Raw genomic sequence first — 27997 nt, forward strand, 5'->3', positions numbered from 1 at the left:
TAAATTTGATAAACACATAGATATAAGCCCAAAGTCTTGTTTGTGAAAGGGTTGGAGACAAGGTGTGGGCTCAGACAAGTTCCACTGCTTCATTCTGGGATGAGAAATTTCTTTTCTAAGCAGACGAGGCAGGCTGTGGGGAGCGGACTGGGGGGCCCCACTGGGGCTCAGCCTCATTTAAGCAGCTGAAGGTGATTTGTCATCATGTACAGGCGACGGTCAAGAGGGTGGCAGTGTGTAGAGGGTGGGACGTGGGGGTAAGGGTGGCGGAAAGGAGCAGCGATTTAAGGCAGTAAACGGGTTTTGGGTCACTGACATTGCACAGTGGTCCAGTCACTCAGGGCCATAACTGGACAAGTTAGAGGGAACGGGATGGAGACAGGCAGTAGAGTGGAAGTCGTGTAGGAAAGGTGAAGATGGTCAATCTCCAACCTGTTACACCCTCAAGAACCTCCAGGTCAGTGCAAATGGTAGCTCACACATTTTTCAAAGAAGGGCATGTTTGTTTTACGGTACCAGGTAATGTTGTTTGCTGGGTGGAGAGAAGGTTATGCAGACGTGAGGAGGAGGGAGGTGCAACAGAACTCTGCTGTGTCATTACTGCTGTGTGTAGAACAAATGTGACAATCACAAAACACATCACAAGCCATCCAACCCCCTTGTATTCACATCCCCACATTGGTTGAGAGAAATTAGAAAGAGTTTTCCTCGTTCCCACAGAGACTCATCATACCGGTACGGTGCAGGGTCAGGCATTTTTCTCATGTGCTACCAGCCAGCAGCTGCAGTGAAGGGCAATAAATCAGCTGAGGGTAAACACACAGACTTGGACCAAGTGAATAAGAACAAATGACAACAGAACTCACCCTGTGTACAGTAGTTTAAAGGCATTAAAGGGTCAAAGTTCAAGTGATGCTGAGTGAAATCAGTAGATAAGACAACCGTACTTGAATATTTGTATGGAATAACTAGATTCCAGACTGATGTTAGATTTGATGTGAGTCCTGGGTGGCAGACTGAAGAGACTCGATATACTATGACAGTGACAAATCTCTTATGGGACCTTTAATTTGTTGTTATTACCTCCATCCCAGAGGTAAAGGAATCGGTTCAGTTTGTTTGTCTGTCCGATAAGGAAATTTTATAGTCGGTCCTTGCTTATAGTACTTGATGGATCTTTGTGAGATATTGTGCACAAGCAGAGAAGGAAGCACTGCTCAGATACATCTAATGTAAAAATCCATTTACAACTGACTTTCATGGACATATAAAAAAGGCTAGAATTATATTTTTGGCTGTATTTTTGGCTGCTGCTATAATTTATTTATTTATTTATTTTGCTGTTTTATGGCTACAAAAAGGCAGCACAGTGGACAGCACTGTTTCCTCACAGCAAGACTGTTCTAGGTTCGAGTCCCATTCTTGTGCAAAGTTTGTATGGTCTCCCCTTATCTGCGTGGGTTCTGTCCGGGTTCTCCAGCTTCCTCCCACCTCCAAAAACATGCACCTTAGGTGGATTGATCATTTCAAATTTTCGGTGTATGTGAGTGATTGTTTGTCTTCCAAACACTGTGTCTCCACATTGCACTGGCACAGGGCTCAGAGTGTACCCTGTCTCTCGCCCACAAGTCAGCAGAGATAGGCTCTAGCAACCCCCGTGACTCGCAATGAATAAATGAATGGCTACCAACATTGACACCTAAACCTTATAGAATTCGTAGTTATTCAGGTTAAAATGAACATTCCACGTTTAATTGAGGATTCGATTCATTCATTCATTCATTCATTCATCTTCCAACCCGCTTAATCCGCTAACGCAGGTCGCAGGGTAGCCAGTGCCTATCCTGGCAGTCTCAGGGCGTGAGGCGGGGGACACTCCGGGCACGACGCCAGTGCACCGCGAGGATCCGATTCAATATGATCAAAATCTTAGTGCCTGGGATGGGTGTGACAATTTCAGACAACTACATTTCTGAGTATAAAACATGACATGGTCTTGAATTACTTGATAACTAATGGGAACCTGGAGCTATTTAAATTGCACCTTACATGATTTTATATGAGCAGTGTTTTTCTACTTTACGATCAAGTCCGTCCCTTCACTGATCTTCCATGGGTTCCTGTCCGACAAGACGTATTTGCCACTTACTCAATTCTGTGTTCAGAGATAACTACTGTGATTAAATTAGATTTTGTTAATGTTTGTATTTCTCTATAGAATAGATTTAGACACCTATAAGGATTGGCTGTGTATTGATTACAAATGCAGGCTTGGAAATAAATTAGTACTGAGATTCAGTGACGCAAGCTATAGTTTTAGGTACATGTGCAGATACACACATGCACAGATACACATGCATACACAAACACACTTGACTTGATTTACCCACGTCTGACAGAGGCCTGATTGGTGTCCCTGTCTCTGGGTGGGCTGATTTAAAGTGTCCCTGAGGTCTCATTCCAGGTAGGGAGACAGACGGGGGCCTGGAACTCTCTCGTTTCCTTCACACCCACTCCTACTGCAGCTTCCAGAAAGCAGGCCATGTCTCCCCCATCTACCCCATCACTGCAGCTTCCAGCAAGCAGACCCTGTCTCCCCCTTCTCCCCCATCTCCTCTGACCCCCACATGCACTTACACACTTGTTCAACCCAGATTGCACTTCATCCTTAGAGCATCCACAGTTTCTCACACTGGCTCAAACTGTCTGGGTCTTTAGGTTACATGGATTCTCCCCCTCACCCCCCACTATTCTCGTCTCCAATGAGCTGCCGCACATTCCTACTAGACCAAGGCTTATTATTGGAGGAAATTTATAGGGCCATTTATTTAAATGGATCCGAATGACATCGGTTCTGGATGAGTGGAGTTAGGGCAAACTGCCTAGCCATGTGGTCCAGGGAAAACAGAACCAGGGATAAATCAACTGACTGGGGAAGGAGAGAGAGAAAGAGAGAAGGGGAGAGAGATGGTGGGAAGGTATTAGACAAACAGAGACAGGAAAATATAGTAAAAGTGAAAAAGAAAGACATTATGAAACAGACATTAAGAGAAAGAATGTGAATTTAACATGCTGACCTCTGAACCCTGAGCACAGATAGATTAACCTGTTGAGGGGCCAGAGGCAAAATGTTGTTCATGAGAAATGTTAATGTATAACAAATGTTAAACTAAATCTGATTTATGAATTGGTTACAAGTCAATTCATTGCAATGATATAAAGTTCAGTCGATTGTAGCTCACTGATCTACAAATTCATCTTGTACAATCTGAAACACTTTCACCAACATGGTAGCCATTATCACACATTTCACTCAGCTCCTTCAGAGCAAGGGAATCACAGCGAGTCTGGATACATAGTGCTGCAGGTATGTTGACAGAGTGTTACTTTGTTCTGTGGGATGCTAAGTCACAGCCTTACTAACCTGGTAAACTTGTAGAGACTACGCACAGACAGTGGCTATGATTGTCAAAACATAACACAATTTGAAGTGGAAGATCAGAACTACTTCAATGTACACTATAAACTACTCTTGTGTATCTTACATTGATAGCATGGTTATTGTTACGGATAGGGTTAGGGTTAGCTTTAGGGTTAGGGTTAGGGTTAACTTTAGGGTGAGGTTAGGGTTAGTATTAGGGTTGGGGTCAGGGTTAGGGTTTGAGTTAGGGATATCTACAGATAATAGACCTGCATACATATGAAGCAAAGGCATTCTATTATGCGTGCGCTCTCATGGTTTCGAGACATCTTTTTTTTATGCTGTTGTGATCCCCGAAGGGAAATTAAGAATGCACACTCCAGTATGTTAGTCATCAATCAATCACATGTATGCATATTAGTGTGTACAGGCCCCTGTAATACACACAACCACACACAGGGGGGGCCTGTAAGCATGCAACTGGAGGAGGAGTGGCGGGCAGCCCCTTTGTGGAGGGCCCAAATGAGGAGCTTGTAAGGGGTTCGAAGCCTTGCTCAAGGACACCTCAGCAGTGCTTCAGAGGTGAGCTGACACCTCCCACTGTCAGCTCACACTCCGAGTGTTGAACATGGAACATTGGACGACCCGCGCTACCACCTGCTCTCCCACTGAACCACTCTACCACTGAGCCACTGCATCTGGTCCAAAGGAGCAAAAACAAGACAAAATGTCATTTTCTCCAGTGTGGGCATGATTGAAGCTCATATCAGGAAGTTCAGAGGCTCAGAAAAGGTGCTGCGTTTCATCTACAGATGTATTGAAAGCTTCATCACATGCCAACATGTGTTCTGACCTTTTAATTTGCATGAAAATGAATGTGATCTGGTGCTACCAAGTAATGTACTCCCTTGTTACACATGTGATACTTTTTCCACATTTAAATTGGAATGAATGATATGGAAACGGATCCAGAGGCAACTTGAGCCCTGCTTACTGAGCCCCTCCTCATGCTAACAGTCCTGAACACACTGACACACTGTACTAAGTGACAGACCCTGACGTCTGTCACAAGCCACTGGGGGACATACACACACTCATGCAGTTGTAGAAGCTTCACCCTGGATCCATAGCACACATACACACACACACACACGCACACCAACACACACAATTTCAATCACAATATGATGCAATGAATCGATGACAATACTTTGGAAATACATCATGTGCTCCATTTCAACTATTTCTCACACCCACACAACAATCAGCAAATACAAAACATGTCAAAATAAAACACAATTTCACACACGTCACACACACATCAGCTAGCTAACTGTTCATGGCAGTGCATTGTGTTGTAGTGGATAAGCAAATGGGAAGAGGAGGAGTGTGGCATTCTCACCTTTGAAAGCAGCTGACCTCCCAGTGGACTGATTCCTGTTTGCTTATTTCACAGCTCTCTGTCTCAGAATGACGCTCACTGACTGTTTCTGTTTTTGCTCTTTACCATCAGAATATATGGAAACAAGGACAAAATAAAAATAATTGAGATAACTTCAAACTGAATTAAAAACTAAAATGCCATTGAGCACAAGATATTCATGACTGCCTGACGCATCCTTCAAGTGTGCTGCAAAGTGATCACACTCATTATATACAGTGAATTAGAAGCACAAAAATGAACAACTCAAGAATATTAACGTACTAGTAATAATAATAATAATGTTCTTCTTCTCCTTTCGGCTTTCCCCCTCAGGGGTCACCACAGCAAATCAGTTGCCTCCATCTAACCCTGTCTTCTGCATCCTCTTCTCTCACACCAACTACCTTCATGTCCTCTTTTACTACATCCATAAACCTCCTCTTTGGTCTTCCTTTAGGCCTCCTGCCTGGCAGTTCAAAACTCAGCATCCTTCCACCAATATATTCACTACTGTATCTCTCTTCTGGAATATTATTGTTATTATTGTTATTATTATTATTATTAGTAGTAGTAGTAGTAGTAGTAGTAGTAATAATAACAATAATAATAACAATAATAATAATAATAATAATAATAATAATAATAATAATAATAATAATAATAATAATAATAATAATAATAATAATAATTCCCCCACCTCACGCTCTATGCCAGCTGGGAAAGGCTCCAGCTCCCTGTGACCCACGGAAGTGGATGAAGCGGGTAGAAAGATGAATGAATGAATACTAGTAATAATAATAATAATAACTAGAACCAAGGCAGTCACAGACTGCAACATCCCATGACACCTCTGAATTCAAAATTTTACCTTGACCTAGTTGCATGTCAAAGATCAAAGCTAGTGCTCTTACCTACTGTCATAGATCAAAGCACTAGCTTTGATATATAGTCTTACTCACACTGGTCTTCTCCCTCGTCTTTCTATCTTAACCGGTTCCTGAGTGTACAAATGTTGAAATTTGACCTTGACCTTGATCAAGGTCATCATCTCATTTTTATCCCCTTTGCCGCTCGAGTGATGTGCTTTTTGTTTCATCTTTCTGTCTGCAACGGTTGCGAAGATATTTGGTGGACTAACTAACAGACGGATGAACGAACGGACGGATGAACGGAAGAAAACACGAACACTGACAATCACAACACATCACCGCTTTGAAGCAGGATGTAATAATAATAATAATAATATACATAAGAGGTTTTATATACAGCTGTAATTGCTTCTCTCTATATCAATAATTTATTTTAGAAAAACTGTATTTTTTTACACGCCTTTAAATTAAGCATAACCGTTTTAAATAGTCAGGGGGCTTTGGTGCTACAGGTCCCAGACCCCTGAAGTCCATGAGCTGACCTTTCTACAAGTCCTGTTGAAAGCATTCCTTGACCAGAGGCGGGGGGGGGGGCTGTAGGCAGAGAAGAGAGATGTTGAGTTGGATTGCTGTGTTGGAAGGAGGACCACCACCCACCACGCTGCCACGCTCTCTGCTCTTCTAAAGGTCCCCTACCTGCTAATTTGCATCAGTAAACAAGCGACCGATGTCTTCAAAGTGTCGACATCGATGAGGCCTGACATGGGAATGGACTGGTTGTTAGGCATGTGTGCAGGTGTGTGTGTGTGTGTGTGTGTGTGTGTGTGTGTGTGTGTGTGTGTGTGTGTGTGTGTGTGTGTGTGTGTGTGTGTGTGTGTGTGTGTGTGTGTGTGTGTGTGTGTGTGTGTGTGTAAATAACGCAGTGGGGGTTCACATCATAGGAATGTCAGTATTTTAGAATTGGATCAGTACAACGTAGATTAGTGGAGTTATGGATTAAAATATTCCCCTTGTTTTCTAAGAGAATTTACATTTTTACCTTCACCATGTTCATTGTATTCCAAATGTTTGTATAGATTGTGGAATAAAAATTATTTTTCAAATTTGGAATATGATGTGACTACTGGCAGTTTAAGCCCAAACTGCCTTCGTATCCGCTTTCAATACACAAATCAGTAAAACCCTGGTGTGTATATCTGCATGCTAAAGAAATCCATCAAATGTGATGTGTGTATACATGTTTCTTTAGATGGGCCACCACCCACGGAGACATGTCAGGTAAATATTTGAAGGGTGGCTGAGAGGGTGGGGGTGAAGTGTCCAATGTTCAGAGAGGGCACATGCCATCTGAAGCTACCATCCACTCCAGGCAGGAATCTGAGACGGACGAAGACACCTGAGCCTGCATCAGGCCGCCTATGAAGCTACGCAAAAGCTACGCTACACAACTAACCCAAAACATCAACTTGAACCAATGTGTGTGTGTGTGTGTGTGTGTGTGTGTGTGTGTGTGTGTGTGTGTGTGTGTGTGTGTGTGTGTGTGTGTGTGTGTGCGTGCGTGTGCGTGTGTGTGTGTGTGTGTGTGTGGTAAAAATATGGAAGTTAGTGTTCAGCAATTAATGTGGCCTTGTTTCCATGTGGCCACCATCATGGGATTGTGGTCTAATATTTCTAATTAGCAATCCTACACGTTTCAATAGTAACTACTCAGAAAAAAAAGAATAAAAAGAAAGAAAATAAAGAAAGGTGATAGGTCAGCTGATATCAGGATGTAGGATCAGAATCACTAATGACAATATGGTGTATGACTTGGTGATTCAGTGTTTAAGTGAGGTGGTCTCAGATCGGCCCCACTTCACTAATATGTTTGTCATGTCATTGTTGTTTGCCAGGAACCTACTGGTTAACATCCTGCTCAAGCTTAGTGGTATAACAATAGTTAACAATATGGCTGTGATGATGCAATGTGCACTAAAAAGTTTTTATATTGAGAGATATTTAAGGTCACAGATCAGTGATCACTGACTGCGAATGTGCAGTGAGGCACAAATCATCATTAACGGTTGTTCAACTAAGGTCAGCCTAAAATTTAGGTTTAATACATTTTCCTCTCAGGCTGTCATATTTTAATGGACTGATAGCAATTTAAATAAAAATACAAATTTATATATAAAGATTTTTAATTAAGCGTCATTGTCCATATTTATCTTGTATTATTGCTTCTTAATATTTTTTTAGCATTCTGAGCACCACAGAAGCAGATTAGTAATGCCAAAAAGCATGTTTCTGTAAAAATGCTAACATTTCATAGTTCAATAAAAATGTGAATTGAAGTGATTTCTTCTCATCCATATTTTCTAGACATCTAAGCCAACAGGGGAGGAGGGCTAACGTCATGCTTCTCTGGCAGTGTCGTCTGATTGCCCCTGTTCCAGAGGCTGCTACTTATCGTCCAGGTCAGAGGCTGCTCTTACACAGGGCTGTTCCACTAGAGTGACAGGACAGAGCATTGATTGACATCAGTGTCTCGTCACAGGAGTCGCAAGCCCTACCTCCATCTTCACCAGGGAAGGTGTGCAGGTTATCTGGGTACCCAAATACCCACCACCATCCCCCTTTGATGCCAGGTGCTCTTACACTAGTAAACCACAAAGGGGAGCTACTGCTTTTGCCAACGCCTGTAACAGGGACACACACACACTCACAGACACACACACACACACACACACACACACACACACACACACACACACACACACACACACACACACACACACACACACACGCACACACACACTCCTGCTGTTCCTCCAGCCAAATATTCTGTTCAGCCATCCTGCTGCACAGGGTTCATCACGGATTAACAGTTGAGCTGGAAGCACAAAATGCAATCGTTTCTCTCTGCAGCCGATGGAATGACATTTAATCAATAGGGTGCAAGCATTAAATCCGTTGTTTGCTGTTATTTACAGGCTGGCCTCTGATTTTAATATTTTACTTTGTTATTAAAATTGATAGAAAAAAGGCAGCTGATCAGTGTTTCTTGTTTGATACTTAAATATCAATAATGAATTGTTCTATTTTCTATTTAATAAGTAAAAGTAGTTGAAAACTTGTAAATGTTGGTATATCCAGATTTTTCACACACCAATCAGGTCTCTTTTTTTATATTTTTAAATATATTAAGTTAATCTTTAAATAGATATGTAAGAATTAACTTTGATGTTATGTTGCTTTTTGCAAACATGTCACAATAATTGTCAAAATCAAAATGAATGAATGTTTTATTATTTAGAGCACACTTTTTTATATTATTTAAGTTGTAGTTTTCCCTTTCTACATTCCTACTGAATATAAGTTTGAAACTGTGTTGAAAACAGAACGATTGGCAGAAAGGATTTCAGGTTTCAACAAGAAAAAAATGTCATGTTAAAAGAATTCTGTGCAAAGTGAGAAAAACAGAACGCAAACCATGAATGTGTTACTCTCTTCCTCTTAGTCAGATGTAAACACGTCTCAGTATCTAGGACAATGATGTCAGTTACTGTAAGAGACATCCAGCAAGCAAAGACGTGTTCTAATAAATATCATTACTTCCAAACTGGCTGAAACTATGCCAGCCGGTGAGAGGCAGCGTATGACTACAGTCAAGATTAATGAGCTGAGAAATCAGACCCAAACACCAGGGCCATGTTTTTCCACATCCAGTCCACTCCAGTGTTTGGGCCCTCTCAGTTTGAGCCTCATGGGAGGTTGGTGCAGCACACATGACCAGAACGCCTGCTCCCTGTAGTTTCTACAGGATGTAAGGGGTCTGTGTGACATCTATTGTTATTATTATCATTATCATTATTATTATTATTATGATTATTATTATTATTAGTAGTAGTAGTAGTAGTAGTAGTAGTAGTAGTAATGATATTAATATTTTTCATAGTCACAGCTGTAGTGGTACTATTGGTGTTGGTATTAATTGTTATTGCTGTTGTTGTTCTAATATTCTTTAACAAATCGGTACAGTAAGTTAAATTCAGGTGATTAAAAGCAGTGTTTTAAAAAGTGTTTTACTGTAAAACTGCATAAGAACAAGGAAAAATTTATTTAACTGCAATTTTATATTGCAAAGCATCAATAATTATTTGTCATTTCTCTTTTAGAAATTTAGATAATGGTTGCATAATCTTTTTTTATTTTTAAAAGATATGTCTTCTTTGCAATTCTTGTTTTTTTTTCATATTTTTCTTCACCATCTTATGGGGAAAAAAAAATAATAATAATAATAATAATGAGACAAAGAAGAAAAAGAAGAACAAGAACAAGAACAGATGAAGAAGAACTGCACATTAGCTGTGCCTTTTTATGCATCATGTAAATGTTTTCTAATCAAAATACACATTGTAATATGTAAATAATACCGATAAGTATGGAACTGGAACTGGAAAATTTCCAATTTTAAATTAATTTTTTCTTTATATTGCATTTTAACAAAATCTCTTTAACAGCTTCACTTGTAAAAATAATTGTTGGACAACTTCAAGATATACAAACTATGTAAATTAAACTAGTCAAGCACTTTAAATCTAACCAGATTTAAAGTGCACGGAAATTATTTTTTTTGGTCTTTTTTTTTTATCCTTTAGATTAGCTTATCAGTATTTCCAAAATGAAAGGATTCCGTGGGTAACTTCTTTGACTGTTTGGGTACAATGGGAGAGGGAACTGTTTCATTAAACGGGCCGTCTAATCTCTGAACCCTTTGTTTCCCTTTGGCTCCTAAATGTTCCTCACCACCTCCAGACTCAGCTAATGGATGCGGATGGAGGAAGTGTTTGACATTATGGACACAGCAGTGCTTGTTTTAGAGGAGCTGGTCATGTGGTCTGCCCTTGCAAGCCACACAGTACCCCCTTAATGTGACCCAGACCCCCCAGCCAACTCCAGGGGGTTTCAGGAACTGTCCGCTTGGGGGGAACTGAGTGTCGGTTTATCCCCCCCAGTGAACACAAGTAAACATGCCTTAATCCCCCCATCACCTAAAGTTACACTTTTTGGCCTGTAATTAGCCAGCCAGCGTAATGTGCCCCACGCCCTGATCCCCGACGCAGAGCTCTGAGCTGGGGCTGTGGACAGCTCACAGAGCTCTGTGCTGGACCCAGAGCTGCTGCTTACGCTGGTGGTTTCGAAGGCCTCGGCCACATGGTCCCTCATCTTTCACTGTCACCATGCTGGAGAGGAAGAGATCAAAACAAACATGTGGTGGCAGGGAGTTCCTGACATGATGAATCGCTGTAATCAGCTTCAGACAGCCCAGAGCTCACTTGGATTGGTGGAGGATGCTTTTGACAGATTCTTTGAGTGACTGAGTGATAGAATGCACAGAGAGCCGTCTGTGACCTGAAACACATCTCAGGACCAGAGATACGCCCGCAATGAGCGAAACCACCATGGAGAGGGGTCCACAGTTTGTTCTGAGCTCAGCTCAGCTCAATGTAAACATTTTCTAAAATGGGGAAATATTTGCAACATGGAAGCCGGGTGTTTGGTGGGCGCCGTGTCCATTATCAACTGGCCCAGAGCCATGCCAACAGGAATGAGGGGGTGGGCACAGTCTTTGGTATTTCTCCATTCTCTACATTGTTTACCTCCTGTGTGACTTCCTGCTTCTTCATCTTCGAAGAGGAGCACAGGAAGGCCCAATAGTCTCCCCCTCAGCCCAAATCTGCTGCACACCCAAACAAAAAGCCACATTGTAGCTCATTTTCCTGTCTCCGCTACTTCTCATTTCCAGCCAGGGGTGTGGCATTGGCAATTTTCAAGGTCAAAACTCTGTACGCCTCTGATTCCCCATTTCTGTCTGTGGACCTTCTCTAATGGACATGTTATCCACTTCCTGCTGTTGCAGAGTGGGGATCCTGATCCGCTAAATGAATGGCCTTGCTAAAAGCCCACTAACTTCAAAGATTCAGGCTGGAGGTTTACTGGAGGAGTCATAATCTGATCGACCCCTGAGGTTTGAGCCTCTGTCCAGATGAATCCGGTGGCCAAGCAAAAATTAGGAGGAGGAACGGATGAAACAGAATCTGCCTCTGAAAGGTGTGCTGACTAACTGGGGTGATTTTACAGGAAATATTCACTCAGCTCAGATTTTGGAAGAAAAAGAATGGATGGTGGCCACCCCGCTGGCTCGGACATTACCTCCGCTACCGCAGTTATTAATTTTAGCTGCGGAGGGAAAGTTGCTAATGGGATATGCACACATGCACTCAAACACACGCACACACAGTATACATGCACAATGAGTCTGTCTGTAATGGCCTTTGACCAGAGGACTGTGGTTCAAGTTCATGAAAGCAGCTGCCAGTGAAGAGGGAACAAGCCCGGGTGGCTGAGGAGGGACAGATGGAGCGAGTGTTGCAGGGACTAAAGGATGGAAGGAGCTGGGGGACTGAGGGGGCCACGAGGTGGGAGAGTCCCGGCCCAAGCCCCTGCCAGAAACAACAAGCAGGCCTTCTCATATTCAAATAAATACCAAACCAGCGGGGAGCACAGAGGGGCTGCAGATAAGGAGGAGGCAAGGGGCAAGACCCAAACTAGGATGGCTTCTCTACTACACTGCAGCCTATTTAGGATCACAGGCCAGGCTGAGAAAAGCAAAGCAGGCAGTGACAGATTTATAAGGAGTGTAGACTCTGCACTTGCATTTAATACCAGGCTTAAGATGTATTAGAGAGACAAAGGCCACAGATCCTATTTGGAGGAGAAGAAAGGCCTTAATTAATTTAGGAAGATCACGGAGGCCCTGAGCCCACATCATCGGTCCTTTGTGGCAGGAATGTCAGCTATTTACCGGTGCTCCAATGACTGAAGGGAGAGGCTAGGTGATGACGACTGGGGCCATCACGCAACAGATAGGGAAAGGATACTTTTCAAAAGCTAAAAGCTTCCCGGTTTTAAAACAAAGACGAGAGGGAAAGAGAAGACGTGATTTTGAAAAGGGATCTGACTCAGAGCAACCTCTCCACCTCTCCCCACCCTTCCTGTCCTACACAGACATTCCAAAATGTTTTTGCTGTTCCAGTTCTTCCATTAAAAATCTAACTTTACCATGAGCTGGAATATTATAATAAAGGAATATTCAGGGAGGCTTGTCGACACAGTTTGCCCTTCTGAAATAACATTTTTGACCATTTCCCCTGGATGGAGATGGAAGCTCACACTGTTGTCCTGTCAGCTGGATGACAGCCGTCACCTATTCTCCTCTTTAAGGTGTCGCTTCAGGTGAAATGTGGCTGATCAGAGCAGGGCGTCGAGGCAGGCCTGTATGAACTAGGCTGGGTGTACGGGGCTGGTTGAAGGGGGTAGTTGGCAGCTGTCAGGCCTGTTGGTTAACTCAAAGACACATGAAGAGAGGAGCTTCCTTCCCAAAATAAACAAATAGCTGTGGCACCACATCTTCTCAGACAACTGCAAAGAGGGAGGGAGAAAGTGAAAATTGTGCTTGCTTTGTGTCTTTTTATTTCTGCATGGCTGCTTGGATAAATAGAACAGGTAGTGAAAGTCATCAAACCAGAATCAATAGGGCATAAATGAAAAACTGGGCCGCAACTATGAAATATATGCTCCACTGTGGACTATAAACTAAAAGAAAACAATGAAAGAGCAATATCAGAGGGATCCTCAGATGTGTGTAATTATAAAATGTTTTTTTTATTTTATTTTACAGAATTGTTTTATTGGTGATTCCTCTGAGGTTTTATATGTATTTAGATAGATATTGAAAGGCTTGCAGTTTATTTCCCCGTGGTTTTAACAATGTGTGGAAATATTTGCAATTTTCCTGACAAGAGGGAATCGTGATTTTAACCTCTGGTCAACCATTGTGTTCATTTCCATTGTGTTTTAATGCATGTCTTTTTATGATGACCCCCTAAAAACAAAGCCTGCTGGGCTGAACAGGAAAAACACATTTATATGCCAACAAGGAAACGTTTTTTATCTTATTTTTGCGAGCATTCCCCCTTCTGAAAAAAGGGAAATTCATATTAATATTTGAAAGATGCTGCAAAAAAAATCTAAAAAATACAAATCATACTTTATCTTACTATATTATTCTATTAAGGGTCTGCCGTTTTGTCGTGTTAGTTACATGAATAAAACACATCCAGGTCATTGAAATTGAGGGCAGAATTAATGCGCTCTAGGCCCTTTACGCATGAATGAAGGTCTATTGAAGGACTGTGTGGATCTGCAAACATCCTCAACACAATGTGAGGATAAAGTCACACCAGTACTTACATCTACCGCGATGCAAGCACGCAGGTGCACAAATTCATCAATAAATACATAAATAAACGTCTGCATTTTAATATATAAACAAATATATAAACAATATAAACAATTTGAGCAACATTTATTTTATTTATTCGGAATGGAAACAATCGGCGCCCTAGAAGAAGTCTTCTAAATGAACACCTAACCACTCAGTGACAGACAGAAATTAAATTACAAATAAGGAAACGCAAATACTGATTGATATCGAGGGATATATTCATCACTGTGGTGAAAATGTTTGGACGTTTTGACTGAAAAACTCAGTTAGTATTCGCGCTAATGTGGACATTTCATTTCGGGAAAGGAGGAGGACATTTTTTAAGACGGTGGAGTGAATAGAGTCATTCACGCACTTGGGCAACAAACAAAATGAAAATTCTGCTGATCTCCGCGGCTCCAGACTGCACCTGCACGGAATGAAAAAAGAGCACACATTTTTTAAATTTTACACTGCATAATAAACCTGGTTTATATTTGTTATCATCAAAGAATGACTCGGAGTGAATTAAAAAGAAATGACGGTCATGTAATGGCAAAATTATTCGACAGATTTCTAGAATAATCGATACTGTGAGCCGTATGGGACTGTTTTAAGGGTATAACTTATATAGAACAGGGAATTAAATTGATTATGTTGATAAATAGAAAAATGCTATTTAATTTAAATATCAATAAAAAAACGCGTAAAAGAACGTTTTTTCCCGATCGGATTTAGCCGTGTTTTTTTTTTCTTTTGGTTTTTTTGGGGGTTGTTTTTTTTTTTGTTTTTAACTTTGTTGTCGTTTCACTGAGGTGTAAGTGCAAATTGAAAATCTTATTTCAGCACAGATTTTCCGATTCCTATTTTGTCTCATAATGACCGGAGGCCCTTCGGATCGTCGAGGGACCTTCAACGTTTCCCCCTAAAGCCCCCCGGAGAGACGGACACCCTGGGCGCTCTGCTGTCAGCGGTCAACTGCTCACTTCCTCTCCTTCTTATTCTGGGATTTACACTAATATTTACATAGGATAGGGTTTTATGCGTGGAGCGCGCCGCCTCGGCAGCCACAGCTCCATTCAGGCAACATCAGTGTAAAAACCATTGTTTTATGATAAGTGAAATTACCTGTGATTTATTATCTGTTAAATGACGAGAGCTTTTAATCGGTAATTTTATCAGCCCGACCGCGTCAGGTACCGGCTCATTAATTTGAAGAACATAGAAATAAATATCTCAACGACTCAGACAGGAACGCATCAAAGAGACCTTATGCTGTTTTATTGTCTGAAGGAGGGAGAGCGCACACCGTGGGTTCCTCCAGATGAGCCAAATCCCATCTTCTGTTTGATAAAAGCACAGCCCAGCCTCGAGTCTCCGTGTTCACCAGCGTTATAACGAGAAGCTGGAGTTTTATCTACTTTGGTGATTTGTCTCCTAACCAGTAGGCCTCCAGAAGACACTCATTTCTGGAAACAAAAAATATATTGTGAGAAAACTTAAAACGGGTCACACCATCACACTGAATCATTGTCGGTATGTGCCAGATAAGTGTTACAATACTGTACACAAAGAAATCAAGGACTTGATTGAAAATAGTTTTGACAAAAACTATTTATTTCGTGTGATCACAATGTCATCCTTTTGTCTTTTGTCGTCATTTTTGTTCCTCTCCACGCCCACCGGCACTGATTCCCGGACATAAGTGAGACAATAACTCCTGATCAGGGTGGATACACCTGTGTGGGATAAAAAATATAACATTTGATTTCAAAAATAAAATTAGAACCTGTAAAATCCAGATCTGACGTCCATTTACATTGTTTGAGTTTAGATTTGAAGGCGGACACAACGAAACAACACTTGTTATTAGACATTAACGAATTATCCCCATTCTTCTGCTGAAAGCAGGACACCCCCCCCCCCCCAAACTGCTATTACGTGTCTATTTATATTAGGAGCGTTCTGATAATTCATAGCAGCAACTTTTAACTTACTGAACTTCAAATAGATGTTTATAATTAAATTCAGTCTGTTTCCTTCTATATGGATTATATGAAACACCTTATATTATAAATACTGTAATGTCAATAGATTCTGACACTGAACAAAAGCGAATAATTTTCAATAAAAAGAAGCACACAGTGGTGTGCTGAGAGAAAACCAGGTGTGGAATCGGACAGTCTGTCACTCAGTGGATGGAGCATGGTGTTCAGGCCTGTATCCTCTAATCAGTGCGTTGTTCACATATTTTGCCCACTTTGTGTAGATGTTATCAACCTCGCGTCGCATGTGTTAAACTTATGCATAGAGTCCAAAAGCAAAAATAAATCTAATAACTACAAAAAAAATTAAAATCAATCTTACCGTTTTAAATCGACTCTTGTCTTCAAGCTAAAACGAATAAAACAGATTTTATGGCGGGAGCTGACAGGTGACGCGTTCAGATGTGTTTGTTTTCCTCAACACGATGTTCGCAGTCATTTTTACACTTTATTGGAGCTGTTACCTGCTGTAAAAAGCTCGAGGCACATATTTTATCTCCTTGTGTGATTCATCTCTTACTCACTCCGATGCAGGGAAAGAATTTTGATTCATATTCATATGAAGCCTTGAGGTGTGTGTTTTAAGCAAAGAGCCAATAATTATTCGATTTGTATTAATCCGGCGTTCCCTCAACTTCCACATTGTTCTGAAAATTATTACGTGATTTTGACGCGTTTGTGTGTGAGAGTGCGGCTCCTTGTTAAACGTGTGTTTTTTCCTGTTAAACATTTCAGGTAGAAGTCGGCCTGTGTGTTCAGACGTGCAGCTCTGAATGCCTCCGCTGTGCTCTGGCTGCTGCTGAGGCCTGCGAGCAAATTCCAACACAGTTTCTTCCTATTTTGATCTGCTCCTGTATTTTGTCTGTTATCACCTGAGCAGACCTATTTACAAAGGAGGCTTCCGACTTGGCAATGATGAAGTGAGTCGGTATAGATGGCTTCACATCTGATAAAAGTCACACACTGGCAGGAATACATCATCTTGGCGATGGTTTATGCTGGTTTTGACTGCGCCATGGCTGATTTATTTTATAGCATATGGCAAATCAATACGAACAGGCCACATGGGGTGTTTCTCCCTTTTGTGAATAAATGGAGTGCTACGAACGTAAGTTACAGCTTCATATTAACCAACTATATCACGCTGTGTTTTTCTAGCTTTATATTTATTTTAAATAACATATTACAGTCGTTTATGCGCCATACCTCCCGTGGAGAAACAGCCTGAACCAACAGAGCTAATCCTCTGTCGGCTTTATCCCATTAGAACCCCACCGGAGCCTTCTGTTTAATTCATTGACTCCGGTGTAAATTAGTCTAACCGGTCGTTTCTGCAGCTCCAACGAAACACATCTTTAGTTTCTGCAAACTGAAGCTGAACCTCGATAAGCTGAGAACCCACAAGGTGACAGAGGCGCGCCAGGCGGAAAGGTCAAGTCCAGCTCCGGTCTGGAGAGCCACGTGTGTTTATTGTGTTTACTGACTGTACTTTCTTAAGTATTTTCGTGTGTAGAAAAAGTTAAAGAGCTCGGTAAATCTCAGATGGAGAAATTACACAAAAAAGGTTGGACTTCAACAGCGATGGATATGAATATGGCTCCACCCCGATGGATGTGAGAAAAACAGGATATTAATTAAACGTCTGACGAGACATTCCTTGAATATAATGTCCGCTATTTTCGCTATATTTTAACATGAAGAATTATTTGATACGCATTCCCCCTTTGTTTGAATTAGACATAAACATGTGATCTCACTCAGAAAGCACCCAAAACGTTTCAAACTGGACCAGAAAATGTTGAGATGAGTTATTTAACATCCCAGTTTCAAGTGTGAAATCTCACAAATGTATATTTGCGTGGGTCAGCCCATGATGCTCCAGGAGAACTCATCTAAGGTTGGACATACGGCATGCAAATACATCTACACATACAGGCTGATAATTAACTCTACCCAAGTTGCGCTCTTTGAAGTTGGCTTCACAATGACGTTGAAGTTCAATTCAAATGACTGACGCACTATTATTGAAATAAAACATCCAGTTCGGCGCGCAGACACTTTTTTCCAAGTTGTTCAGAGGAGGCGTGGATCTCGCTCACTTTTGACATTCTCGTAGCAGCAGTAGCTTCTCCTCAAGGCAGGACTCAGATGACACCACCCCGCCACCGACCGGAGGAGCAACAAGGGAAGCTCTCTCTCTCTCTTCTCTACGGATGAACTGTGTTTTGACACCAGGACGTGTTTGGGGGGGGGGTCATCAAATGATTCTGAGCACAGAGGAGTCTCCACAGTAGTCGCGGGAATACTTAAAGAACACTCTACCCCAGGCTCTCTCGCACGGACGGAGCGCCGGTGGCGGAATGTGAAAACCCCATTTTGGCGCATGTTCTTCTCCATTGTGCGGAGCCCTCTCCTTCTTTCTGCGCGTTTGGAAAGCGGAGGAGAAGGAGGAGGAGGACCAGCTCTTCCCGCCTCGATCTATTGCCTATGGACGACAGCGGTCCCGTCTCTCCAAAGGCAAATGCTTTCAGTATTGCCTCTCTGATTTCGGCTGCAGAGCAAGCAGGAAACGCGTTTGACAAACAGAGCATCGGCCTCGACAAGCCAGACCTGCAAATCCACAGTTGCTTTAAAATGCACTACAGCACTGTCACCCGCGAAATGGAAGGTAAATCTGTTTGTTGATGCCCTTAGAGCTGCTGTAGCATGCACACATCTCAGTGGAAATGATATAAGCGACCCTGACGGCTCGACAACTTGACAAGTTCAACTCAGCGCAAAACCGTACATGGGCGCGTTGTTTGGAATGCATGAATATGAAATTACAATATTGTAAAATGAAATTATGACACGGTTGTCCCACCATGAAAAAGAACGCAAACTCACTCCTAGTCACCATCAGGGAGGAGAAACCTGCATACAAAGCAGAGAGAGTGGAAAAAGTCCCATTCCAAACCCTGAACGCGTTGGACAAAGAGTCAACTTTAATTCGTGGATAGGATCGCATTGAAAATGAAGCCAGGGGGAGGAGGGATTACACTGGCACCCAGTGTGTAATGGTGAAAACAGACCATAATACGCACGTAAAGCTCAGTAGGGGGGTGTATATCCCATCCATATATCTATTTGTCCAATAACAAGAGGGCAACAGTCACCTGTTGCCTGTTTATTTGTTCATGTAAATCAATGTTTACCTTGAAACCCATTTACAGTCCTCTCTGCCGGCCAGCTCCTCTTTTGTTTGTAAACGGGGGTGGGTGATGCCCTTATCCAAAAGTTAAATGGGTGCCGGAAAGCCCATTAAAAAGGGGCGCGCTTCTCTGTCAATCAGTCTCGTCCCAGGGCGAGGAAAAGGCACATTACCTGCAGTTCCTTATCTAAATAGAAATAAGAACCGGTTTTATCGCAAAGGGGAGGCCCTCTGCGTCAGATAAGAGAGGAGACGTGCTTGCAGTGTAACACACTGCAGCAGCGCACAACAGAGGCCGATCGGAGCGCAAACGATCCGGAGCGAAAACTACTTCACTCCCGCTCGAAGCTCGTTTCTACGAAAACCTTGATTCTACGAAAGTACCGCCGTTTTTGGAAACATTTCGCCACTATTCGGAGGTTTGGTACTTTCGATCAGACATGTAGAATGCTGGCGGTGGATACAACCTCGGGGATTAATAAACAGCGCACTCGGAAACTTTTAAACCAAACGGACTGTGTTTACGTGTAATATCCTCAACTGGAGCTTTCCGAATTGTGACTGTTTTTATTATCTCTGTCTCACCTGACTTAAAGTGCCAGATATATTTAGTAAATCCAGTTTTTTGGGATGATTTCAGCCATATCCAGTCCGTGGCTGACGCAGCTGTCCCATTTTTGCGATGTTGCAGCCTTCACGACGAGCAGCCTGAGCAGCCTCAACACCGCAGGGGGCTACCACCTCTCTCCATCCCCCGGGGACCCTTACAGCCAACATGAGTCCCACTTCGAGCCTTGTCCGGCTGCACAACACAACTACAGCTACCCGAGCTCTAACCCGAGCCAGGCCCCGCCGAGTGACGGCGGAACGCCGAACTGCTCCTCGTCTTCCTCCAACTCCACACCGAACGGCAAAACTATAGTGAAGAAGAATCCTAAAGTGGCCAATATTAACGTCCAGCTGGAGATGAAGGCTTTATGGGACGAGTTTAATCAGCTGGGAACGGAGATGATCGTAACCAAGGCTGGAAGGTGAGACAAAGTCTGGAAAGTTGCACTTCTTCTTTTGCACGTTTGGATTTATGGAACAAATATTAGTTTGCAGATTAAAAGTTAAAAATCATCAAATATTCAACGTGTTCTGACAAATAAAAATTTTGGGCATTTAAATTGAAGACACAATTTAATTATTAATGATAGTTAGATTTAGCTTAGCCCTTTTTTTACGTTGGGTTTTAATAATAGCTTCAAAACTTCACGAGGATAAAGCCTTTTTAAAAAAAACAACAAAGTAAGTTTTTCTTCTTTAGAACGTTATGAATACGTTTTTGTGTTTTTTATTTAATGACATATTTACAGGTCAATAATAGAAAATCTCTGGTATTTTATTAATAATCCCGATTATTACCCTGCTTCCTGCGCATTTATAGGAATAAAAAAATACAAGATGGATAAATTAAACCAATAGAAAAAACTGACATCAATGTCGACACATTTTAAGTATATTTTATCCCACTTAAACTTACTGAGGTGAGAAATTCTCATTTACCATTTTAAATCGCGTGTAGTTTTGAATGTGGGTTCGTATTTTGTGCATGTATGCAAGCAGCCAACACCACATTGATCCCACTGCGTTTTATCGATCCAAATTGGGATTCTGGCAGGATTTCTTCACTGAGTCTCAATTTTACGCATCAGCTTTATTGGTAACATTTTGGTCTTTATTCAGTGAGACTGCGGGAGGGTCAGCCTCTAGGTTCACTTCAATCTTGTTTTAATCCGAATTTTGATGCATGTTTACACTTTTTTTAAAAAAATTCCTCATTGTGGGAGTGTCTGAATCTCTTTCTTCTTCTCCAGTTTTACAAAAATCAAAATTTTCAGCAGAGATTAGGACAACATTATAAATTAAAAACAGAATATGAAAATACAGAGTTTCATTCGATATAGCCATTTAATAACCAAATTTCATGCTGCCTGGATCTTGCGGGCTTTGACCTCTGACCCGCACTGAAACCCAATAAAATCTTACACTGGGGTTATTTCTAACCATTAAATGCTAATTATGACACACATAATTGTAAATGTCGTTTTTACGCATTGCACTGTAATAAACTAAAGAAGCATGAAATAATTTATTTAATCCCGAAGTTTGAATTTCCCCGCTGCGCTGTCTGACAGGAGAAAGGGGAGCTGCAAGGGAGTACTTTAAATGCTCCTTTAGCCTCACCTACCCACAACACTGACGGTAATTGAGCGTTGATTTTAAGATCACTTTCACTGACTTGGCGGATTACTCAACTTTTAGCCATTGATCCTCAAAGAAACCCAGATGATAGCTATGATCAAAAATCACAAAATCACCTAGACTGATTGACTGATAGCTGAAAAATGTACTGTCAGTAAATTTAAAAAAAATAAAAATAAACATGAATATCCAGAGAACATTGCTTCTAAAATTGTCTTGCTAACACAACTTTATATTTTATCAAGAATGACGAATGATGAAAGTTTTAACTCTAAACTTGACTCTCTGGAGGGTAATGTCACACCCGAGTGAGCTTGTGTGTCTCCTTTATTTATCTGGGACTCGTCAGAAAGGCACAGAAGTTAAAGCGTCTTGTCAGAAATTACAACGAAGAAAGTAAAAGGCAGCAGACGCAGAGTTTCATTCAGCCAAGGGCGAGTTTCATCTGGTTATAAGCGAAGTGGATCACGTCATTCCCAATAGTTTGAGGCGTCTGTCTTTGTTGTCCCTCAGCAACAAGTCTCTCAGCAGTACTGACATATTAAGGAATACTTTGGGTTAATTAGATATTGATTTATCTGATTAATTCAACATAATAAATCCAAAAGAAAAGAGAGGCGTGCGCACACGGACGCGCCCACGCACACAAGCACTCAGATGCTTCAAGTCGAAATGTAAGTTTCACTTTTTTCCTTATTATTTTTTTCCTTTTGCAGGAGAATGTTTCCCACTTTCCAGGTAAAAATATTTGGGATGGATCCCATGGCAGACTACATGCTCCTAATGGACTTCCTGCCTGTAGACGACAAACGCTACAGGTAACTTTTTGGAGGACACCCCTACTTTGTTAAACACCGGATTGAAGGGTTCATACTTTGTTAAAATCCGCCTACAGCAACATGTAGGTCTATATTTTAAAGTATAATTATATAATCAGGACAGAGTTAATAATAGATATCAAAATAGATAAATGTTTTGAATAAAGCGGACACATATTATTCCACAATTAACCATTCATGCTCTTCATCATGTGTAAAAGGTCAGGAATTCATTAATATTTACCTGTCCTTTCGCGTCACGTCATCGCGAGTTTGAACATTTTTTAAGGTTAAGGAAAATAATAATAATATCGCAAATTTGAAAGCCTGTGTCTAAAACCTTTGTTTCGGTCTCGCAGGTACGCGTTCCACAGCTCATCGTGGTTGGTTGCCGGTAAAGCTGACCCTGCCACGCCGGGCAGGGTCCACTACCACCCGGACTCTCCGGCCAAAGGCGCACAGTGGATGAAGCAGATCGTCTCCTTTGACAAACTCAAACTCACCAACAACCTGCTGGACGATAACGGCCATGTAAGCCCGCGGCTGCAAATACATAAAGAAAAAAATCCCCGCGGAAATTATAGGCTTGCATGAGTTTCACCGAGAAGCATTATTTAGCATGGTTTCATATTTTACCGACACATTTAAAACCATAAACGCCCCATTTAGACACATGAAGTCGGAGCAGAGCGATTACTGGCATCAAGGGGATGAGCAGTTTTATTCGCCCTTAAATTGACTGATACACTTATTAAACCTTGATATTCAGACGACCACTAAGATGCTGCCAAAAAGTGATCCCAAAACCACAAAAAGGCACACAGGCAACACCAGGCGTCAGTCCAGCCCTGACGACAAGGAAGTGGAATATTTCACTGGTGGAAATTATTTCAGCCCTTCCTGCTTGATGTTCCACTCTACGGAAAGGCTTTCCGCGCGTCAGGGTGAAATCAGAAAGATAAAGGGACGTTTTGGGGTGGAGAGTATGTTTTTAGGACATACAGAAAAGGGGTCCCTGTTTCCAGGATGTTAGATGGAGACGGGAAGCGTTCTGAAGGCCTGACACGAGTTATTGAATAAAACCTTTTCATATGGCCTTTGACTGTTTATGTGTAAAGTTATACACATTATACCGAGGCCCCGGGTTAATTCTGATTTGTGACGGTGTTCACCAAACCTTTTTGTTTACAGATATCATAGATAATAAAACAGATGACAGGTAGAACGACAAGAATAATAATTTACAAAATTCTATTGAGATTTCAACTAAACCAAACCACCCTATTTGTTTTTTTAATGTATTTTGTTAGTTCTTTTCAATTGAAACCATAATTTACTTTTAAATAGTTAAGTCATAAGTTAATTCTAATAAAATAGAATAGAAAATAACTGGCTAGTGCAGTTGAAGTCTTCAGTTTTTCAGTACAGTGCGGTATTATTATTATCATCATCATCAACATCATCATTATTATCATCATCAATATTATTATTATTATTATAATTATTATTATAAGTGTTGTTCTGTAAGAGTACTGATGAGTCCTCTGATTACCACAGATTATTCTGAACTCCATGCACCGCTACCAGCCCAGGTTTCACGTGGTTTACGTGGACCCCCGAAAGGACAGCGAGAAATACGCGGAGGAGAATTACAAGACTTTTGTCTTTGAGGAAACGCGATTCACGGCGGTCACAGCGTACCAGAACCACCGGGTAAGAAGCCTCGTCACCGAGTAACACTCACATAATGTGAAGGGATGCGGCTGCTTGCAGGAATGTAAATCCTGGTTAATATGTGTTTAAACATTCCGCAATGTCACGAGAAAGATATCCTCACTTTCTATAACCGTAAAAATGAATGAAGGAAAACGATTAATTACTAGGGAGAAGCATTTGAGGACATATTCAGATACACGTTTCTATTGCGCGCCTTTGAGTGTTTCCTGTGCGCAAGTTTTTCCTTTTCTGCGCACTCCCTGCTGTTCGTCATCCGTCTGTGTGGATTCCTTCACCAGCGCGTTTTATTGATTCAGAGTGAACCAGCAGAATTAAAATCAGTTCAGATGAGCAGTTTACCAGTGACGGTGGCGAGTGTATAGCGGAGCTATTGAATTTTGTGATTGCCATGCATTCTCGACCGCAATGACTCCGATCTGTTTATTATTAAATGTTAAACATTTTTCAAATTTTGAATTCGTTTTGAACTTGGTACCCAGCAGCTACAGCGGGTCGTTCATGGCCATTGGTGAAGTGGCTCATGAACAAAATGACACCACTGAGCCAAATTTACTTTGAAATACAGCAGATTTATGAGGATGGTGATGAGAAACACTTTCAAGCTATGCTCTGAATAATCGATGCTATAGGGGAATCAGCAGATGAGATGGTGTGCAGCTGTACGTGTTACACATGAGTGAAAATATAATCACAATAAAGTTTTGTATTAGCTGGCTGCGGTGCTATGAATAGTGCTGAATACACATGAAGCTGTAGCCCAGAACAGCAGTGGATCTCCTCCATGTGTATTAAAAAATATATAAATATATACATTGTATATGTATGTTTATTTATCATCCCCACTGTTCTAATACAGATGGGAGGGTCCTTTAAACGAATATGCTCTTTTGTATCTGCTGTATGCAGTGCCGAGATTTATTCGATGATGTGCTCTGATTTCAGATCACACAGCTGAAGATTGCCAGTAACCCGTTTGCAAAGGGCTTCAGGGACTGTGATCCGGAGGACTGGTGAGCACCCATACTCAGTGTCGTTGGCATGTTTCCACACAGTTTACAAATGTCAGAGAGCATTTATAGGACAGTTTTCACATCTGTCTTTTTAAAACAGGTACAAAATGGGTGGAGTTTGTTGTACAAGGGGACACAATGAGGTCCATGAAGTTTAGAATGACTTGATATTGTTTGAAATTCAGTCAAATGTGCTTTTCTGACGTTGACAAATTCCCAAACCCCCTTGTAATAGTCACAATAGAGTATACCCCACCTATCTGGTGTATCCACACTGCTGTAGGAAGAAAATCAGACTTATTGCAAATTTCAATCATCCAGCTCTGCAAACAGCTTTTACTTTTTTCTGTAAAGAATTAACTGAAGCCATTACAAGTTTGTGAGAGTTGCTAATTATTTCAAATGACTGACCACTGTGAGTCACGTAATGGTTTGGTGAGTATTTCATTCACTGTAAACTGGTAGCCTATCAATAAGTAAATGCTTATTGCATGCATGAGTGTGAACTCTTAAAATGCAAATTCATCACTTTAACATAAAATAAAGAAATTGCGCACTTGACATTCATTAAATGAGAATGTAACTGAATCCATTCTCCCTGAACCAGGCCCAGGAATCACAGGCCAGGCTCTCTGCCAATAATGAGTGCCTTTGCCAGAACAAGAAACCCAATGTCGTCGCCCCCTCAGCAGAACGGCACAGAGAAAGGTCTGCAGCTCCTTCTTTGTTTCTTCAATTCTAAAATAACACTCACTTTGACTTGTTCAAGCCTTCAGGAAAGAACTGTTGGCATGTTTCACCTCATTTATCATTCACAGAATCAGGTCTATTGGTAATTCTTATTAAACGCCAAATTTAATTCAGTCAGTGTTGTCCACCGTAAGTAGTTCTGTCTTGTCAAGACTGACAATTTTATTTATTTGTCAAAATGATAATTTGATTAATAAATCTTTTAATGTATATCTAGGAGTTTATTAAGCTTTTATTTAATTATTTATTGTTGTTTACATAATATACTGCATGTTTTTATATTTTATTTGTAAATTACCAAAGATTCTTGAGTAAAGCAAATTTTAAAAAATACATATGAATAATATCAGACCAGGTAACGATAATTTGTCAGTGTTTTAGATTTCTCCATCTAGTGATCTAAATTAACATTAAAGTATATAATAAATATTTTATATAATAACACATTTTATTTTCTATATTAATAATAAACAAAGTGTAAATGCTGACTGAATTCAATCAAAAAACACAACCAGAGCATTGAAAAATTGTATCTGCCTGTAAAAGAGCATAGAACCGGACACCATCACTGTTAATAAAAACACACCTAGCCTGCTGGTATAAAGTAGAATAACCTGCCAATTCCTACATCTCTTCCTGTACAGAGGACAGCAGGCGGGAATATGATCGCGACCCCAGCGGGACCCCCATACATGCCGACCCAGCTCATCAACTCATGTCCCGGGTCCTCAGCCCTGCCTTGCCGGTCCCTGGTGGCCTCCATGCCGTCCCGCTCACCAGCGGACGACCCAGCCCTCCTCACGACCTCCGGTCGGAACCCCATGCTCTACCCCCTGACACCCTGCACCACCACCCTTACAAGTACCCCACCACCTATGAACACTACCTGGGAGCCAAGACTAGGCCGTCGCCCTATCCTTTACCCAGTATCAGAGGACACACATACCACCACCACATGAACCCAGCCACAGCTAACATGTACTCTGCCACCAGTGGCCCCTCTAACTATGACTATGGGCCCAGATAATGTCGACCCTCACCAGGGCTAACAGCGTACAGCACTGTAGGAACGGACACAGGCAGGGAAGGCAACACAGTCCTGTCTATTGATGACTTTCACAACCTGCAGGTTGCGTTCACAGGCTGTAACTCCCTTCTGCTGGATAAACCCTGATGTATTTATTTAAAGGAAATGCCTCTTGCTTAAGCACAGGCACCTGCTCCAAGTCCATGAAGAGGTCTGCTTTGACATTTGTTCACAAATGGCATTAGCTCCACACCTGGGCACCTCTCACCTGAGTGTTGCAGACATTGAGCCAGCAAACAGTGGAGACAGGAGGGGCCTCTCCCTAACATGGACAACGACTTTAATCACAGACTGGAATTAATTTTTTTTGTGTTGGATGCACTTTTTGATTTGCCTTGTTTTTATTGCTTTCAAAAAAGCCATATGTTATGTAATCCACCAACCTTTTAGGTAGGCGAGATGTTTGCATGTTGAGCTCATCAGAAAGGGTGTCGAAACACATTGAAATGTTTTTGCTTTGGTAAAAAAATGCAACATTTGATTTTGAAACGTTCTGAACATCTTAAACAGCTCTGAGAAGCTTGTACCATGGCACTGACTTGCAGCAATTCAAAGTAAATAAATGAAGCAGAATGATTGTTCTGTATCTGTAACATAAACATTAAATTCTTGTAATTCATAAAGAAAACAGTCTTTGAGTAGATGTTCCATTCACGGCTCTGCCTGAAGCTGCACTGCTGGGTGGGAGAGGGGGGTGTGTGTAAAAAAGCTTACCTAACATAGCATTGTTCTGGTTTCTCGAACCGGATTTGCCCTGCTGAATTCAGTCGATGCGTCCGCTGCTCCTACAGTCATTATAGTTAGAACCTGAAGGCTGTCTAAACATTAAGTTGTACAAAGGTGCAAATGTTGTAATCTGCACCTGGATACACACAAAATGTGCTGCATTATTAAGTTTAAACAGATATGTGCTATTTAATGGAGTGTGGTCACATCACAGGGTCAGCAATCATGAATAAAAGCAATTCACAGTTGTCTTATTTAAAGATTTTAAAAATAATTTTAATTCAAAATGTTTTCTTAGGTGATTATAGAAACGTTTACGTAATGTAAACGTAATAATACGTAAAATAAATTAAGTACATTTAATTC

At 41.3% G+C, this 27997-nt stretch overlaps 1 protein-coding gene and 1 long non-coding RNA gene across 3 annotated transcripts; one reads left to right on the plus strand and one right to left on the minus strand.

Moving 5' to 3' along the window:
- Positions 1-14204: 14204 nt before the first annotated feature.
- LOC137593190 (uncharacterized) lies at positions 14205-19890 on the minus strand. The gene is made up of 3 exons (XR_011035096.1): positions 19261-19890; positions 15331-15760; positions 14205-14451 (listed from the first exon to the last, which is right to left on the minus strand). It is a non-coding gene; the product is annotated as an uncharacterized lncRNA (long non-coding RNA).
- Positions 18181-27533, plus strand: tbx1 (T-box transcription factor 1). Of its 2 annotated transcripts, none has more exons than XM_068311843.1 (8): positions 18181-18734; positions 19897-20287; positions 22220-22321; positions 22681-22852; positions 23879-24034; positions 25001-25068; positions 25676-25776; positions 26463-27533. In XM_068311843.1, exons 1-8 carry the CDS (start codon positions 18554-18556, stop codon positions 26843-26845), a joined length of 1554 nt encoding a protein of 517 aa, XP_068167944.1. In that variant the 5' UTR covers positions 18181-18553; the 3' UTR covers positions 26846-27533. The 2 variants fall into 2 exon arrangements, with proteins under 2 accessions (XP_068167944.1, XP_068167945.1); XM_068311844.1 differs by having other exon boundaries at positions 19948-20287.
- Positions 27534-27997: the final 464 nt, after the last annotated feature.

This window comes from Antennarius striatus, chromosome 3, assembly GCF_040054535.1.
Source record: "Antennarius striatus isolate MH-2024 chromosome 3, ASM4005453v1, whole genome shotgun sequence".
NCBI lineage: Eukaryota > Metazoa > Chordata > Actinopteri > Lophiiformes > Antennariidae > Antennarius > Antennarius striatus.

Coding starts and splice junctions, on each gene's coding strand:
- tbx1 (XM_068311843.1), top strand. CDS start 18,554: ATGGACGACAGCGGTCCCGTCTCTCCAAAGGCAAATGCTTTCAGTATT. Junction 22,322..22,680: donor GTAGACGACAAACGCTACAG/GTAACTTTTTGG, acceptor TCGGTCTCGCAG/GTACGCGTTCCACAGCTCAT. Junction 25,069..25,675: donor GACTGTGATCCGGAGGACTG/GTGAGCACCCAT, acceptor TCCCTGAACCAG/GCCCAGGAATCACAGGCCAG.